General features: G+C 39.7%; 1 protein-coding gene and 1 long non-coding RNA gene across 2 annotated transcripts in view; one reads left to right on the top strand and one right to left on the bottom strand.

The window, feature by feature from the left end:
• Positions 1–3,370, top strand: part of LOC116673895 (uncharacterized) — a 17,782-nt gene that overhangs the window by 12,531 nt on the left and 1,881 nt on the right. The window lies entirely within an intron of this gene.
• The window catches only part of LOC116673893 (transmembrane protein 182-like), a 5,905-nt gene continuing 3,481 nt past the window's right edge, over positions 947–3,370 (bottom strand). Inside the window, exon 5 of the mRNA XM_032506240.1 lies at positions 947–1,547. Coding sequence (XP_032362131.1) covers positions 1,297–1,547 — 251 coding nt within the window. The 3' untranslated portion in view covers positions 947–1,296. The remainder of the gene's footprint in view (positions 1,548–3,370) is intronic.

Here is a 3,370-nt window from a genome sequence, read left to right on the forward strand (position 1 = left end):
ACATCTCAAGGTCTCACTTCTGTTTGCCTTTTTCCAATTATCAAGGTGTGACTGTGGGCTTCCCATAACCCCCCTCCTTTAAATCTAATGTTAACTATACTGAACTTGAATAGAGAGAAAAAAACATTTTATTTTGTTTGTCAGTAAAAATTACAGAAAATTAATTATCACTTACAAATGTCTTTCCTGGTTCTATCCTCTGCAGGCTTGATCTGATGCAAACAATCCCTGCAACTTTGCATTGTGCTGTAATGCTGCTGGACTTCATTGTAAGGACCTGAGACAGAGGGATTTAATAAGGTTAGAAAACACTTCCAAACGTTATCCTGAGTCAACACTGTCCTCTAGTGGCTGCTGTGTGTTCAACCCACACTGTGAGTTGTCCCTGAAGTGGCCCTCCTGACAGAAAATGGATGATGACAGCCTAATTTATTATTATCTCCGTCCCTCTGACCCAATATTTCAGAGCTTCAACCTGATGACGGGCAGCCACAGTCAAACTCAATCTACTCAATGCTTCAGCGTGTGCACCGGGCAGCCCTCGTCTCGCCATTTTTGTCAAAATTGATTTATCAATTATAATAAAAGCAGAGTGAGAGCGTTGGAGTATTAATCACACAGGGATCTGTTTAATGCATTAGGAGAAAAAAAAAAATTGTAATGACCGACTTCTAATTAAAGATTCCAATCATCCTCAGTGATGGAAGTCGTCGGCAGGATCCACGCATGCGGTTTGAGAGACCACTTGTCAATCACACTGTGTGACCACTGCTGTCTTTTTGTCTGATTTTTCCTTAAAGTTGGAGATGTATGGATCTTCACTTATAAAACAACATTTATTACAAGTGCCAAATTATAATCGTGGTTTCTCGGTCGTTCCCCAGGAAATTTTGAATCGTCAAACGCTTCCTTTCCTGCATTCTGGTAAGTTTTTCTGCAACAATTCTGCAAGCAAATGTCTTTATTTATGTAAATATTTTGATCATTTATGAATTAATCTGCTGTATCGTTCAAAACTTTCTGCAGATTCAAAACAATACACGTGCTTTAGAATATGTATTTTAGGGATTATGCACATCTTAACAACAAATATTTGCTTGCCCCAGCATTTAAACTCTTTGACTTCAAAAGCCCGACCAGCTTTGATTTTGGGGGAGGGGGGTGGGGGGGGTTTGAAAACCCTGCCTGGACCGGGGATCAAACTCTGCAGTGCCAACTTGCTGTGAGGCAGAAGGGCTAACCACTGATCCACCTTTCCATATTTAGTTTGGGTGATATTGGCACTATGGCACTTGATTAAACTGGAACTTTCTTTATCTTATCTAGCTGGGTCTCCTGTGTGCTTCGGCCAATCAGGATGAAGAGCAGGCCGGCCAACAGGCAGAAGAAGACAGCGACCGGAGCGAGGAGAAATGAAGGGCCGTGCTGGATGCTGAGGTGGAAGGAGGGGCAGGTGGAGACTCTCTGATGGTGGGCAAACTGCTCCAGAGTGTCCAGGACCTGGACCCACATCAGATACATCACCATCACTGCCAGCAGACACAGCCCTGACAGGCACAGAGACAACTTTTAGTACCTAGAAGTTTTCTACTTTAGAATTCTAAATATAACACTTTTTAATGGCATTTTGATGTTTTTTGTCAATTCTAATAAACAAAGCTTTTACCTACAAGTTAGTCATTTTATTCAATCTGTCACTTTATTGTTGTGTTCGGTCGTTGTATTGCTTCTTTGTCTTTGCTCTGTGGGAGAGCAATGACCCCGCAGAACTGGACTCAGTTATTTAGCAGCTCACCTTTTCTTTGCTTTTTATTTCCTTGCTAATTTGAAGTAATGTGCATTGCTAGTATGAAAGACATGACAAAAAAGATGATGTTAAACCCACACAGCTCTAACATATTGATATTTCATTCATTTCCAGAGCACAGCACAATCCTTGCAAAAATATCCCTTATATAGAGAATAATTTCAGTCAAACGTTGGCTCACAAATAAAGTTCTCGCTGTGTCGACGTCGAGCAATACATTTGATTTAAGGTCAAAGACAGCTATCCCATTCTAATGGTTTGGCAGCCATGAGGTTCAACAAAAGTAACCAACGCATGCACGCACGCACGCACGCACGCACGCTGGTGTCTCCCTCTGGAGCTAAAGCAAATGAGATGTCTCACTCTGGAGCTAAAACAGAGACCTAAACACACAGGGTAAAAACAGGATCTGCAGCAATGTGCGGTACATCAAAAATATGGTGAAAATGAAACCATGGAAACCTATTCTGGTACAACCTCCAAATACAATTATGAACCTGAAAATGAAGAGGATATGGGCGCTTTAAGCATAGTACTTTAACTGCACTTTCCCCCTCACAATTAACAACCATATTTATTAGTCACTGTAGATTTGCCTTGCTCTTCTCTGGGAAAAAGATGCATTTACATATAAAGTGTGTATATATATATATATTTGTGTTTTTAACCTCTTGAACCCCATTCACATGCAGCAAAACATTCTTCAATCCAACATAAGTTGCTTTCAAATTTTAGTGAAGATCCAAAATTTCAATTAATGGTGAATGTTGAGGAAATGTGTATAAAAAGATGCACAAGACCGCCGTACAAAAATATGGAGTCTTGGGTTTGAATAATTCACGCAGAATTTAATTTAGCTTACTGAAGAATTGCAGTAAAATGTGAAAGCTTCTGAAGAGGAAAATATAAGTGAAACACTGGGTGTTAAGGGGTTAAAATTGGTATTTTATTTATTTAAATCAACAAATATTTTTGGTTAAGAAAGTATAATGAGAATCTGAACTCTTGGCCAAAAGCTGCTGCACAGACCCCTTAGGCAATAGTTGGACTCCTCATTTCCATTATTACTACACAGAATGCATTATTGTAATATTTGTCTGTGACCACAAATGCTGGCTACACTACTTCTTGTTCTGACCTATTGATTTTCTCAATCCAAGAAACATCGAGAGCAAGTAGCTGTGGTGAACTGACCACCAGCTGCACCCCCCACCTGCTTTCTGTCCCCAGTGTCAGAACTGAACACGGAGAAACTGCCTTCAGTTTATATGCTCCACATATGTGGAACAAACGCCCAGAAAACTAGGTCCACCGCAACTCTCACTTTTTTTAACCCTTGTGTTGTCCTCGGGTCAAATTGACCCATTTCAAAGTGTTTCATATCAGAAACATGGATTTCTTTCAATGGAATTGCCGAAAAATAACATGGATGATTCCATACAATATTACTTTCATTGAATTTTTTGGGTGTTTTATTTTAGCATTTGAATTATTTTGTTTAATGGTTTTTAAACAGTATTCGGACTAAACCTTGACATCTACCCATCTGTGATCCACTCAACA

This window comes from Etheostoma spectabile, chromosome 24, assembly GCF_008692095.1.
Source record: "Etheostoma spectabile isolate EspeVRDwgs_2016 chromosome 24, UIUC_Espe_1.0, whole genome shotgun sequence".
Taxonomy (NCBI): domain Eukaryota; kingdom Metazoa; phylum Chordata; class Actinopteri; order Perciformes; family Percidae; genus Etheostoma; species Etheostoma spectabile.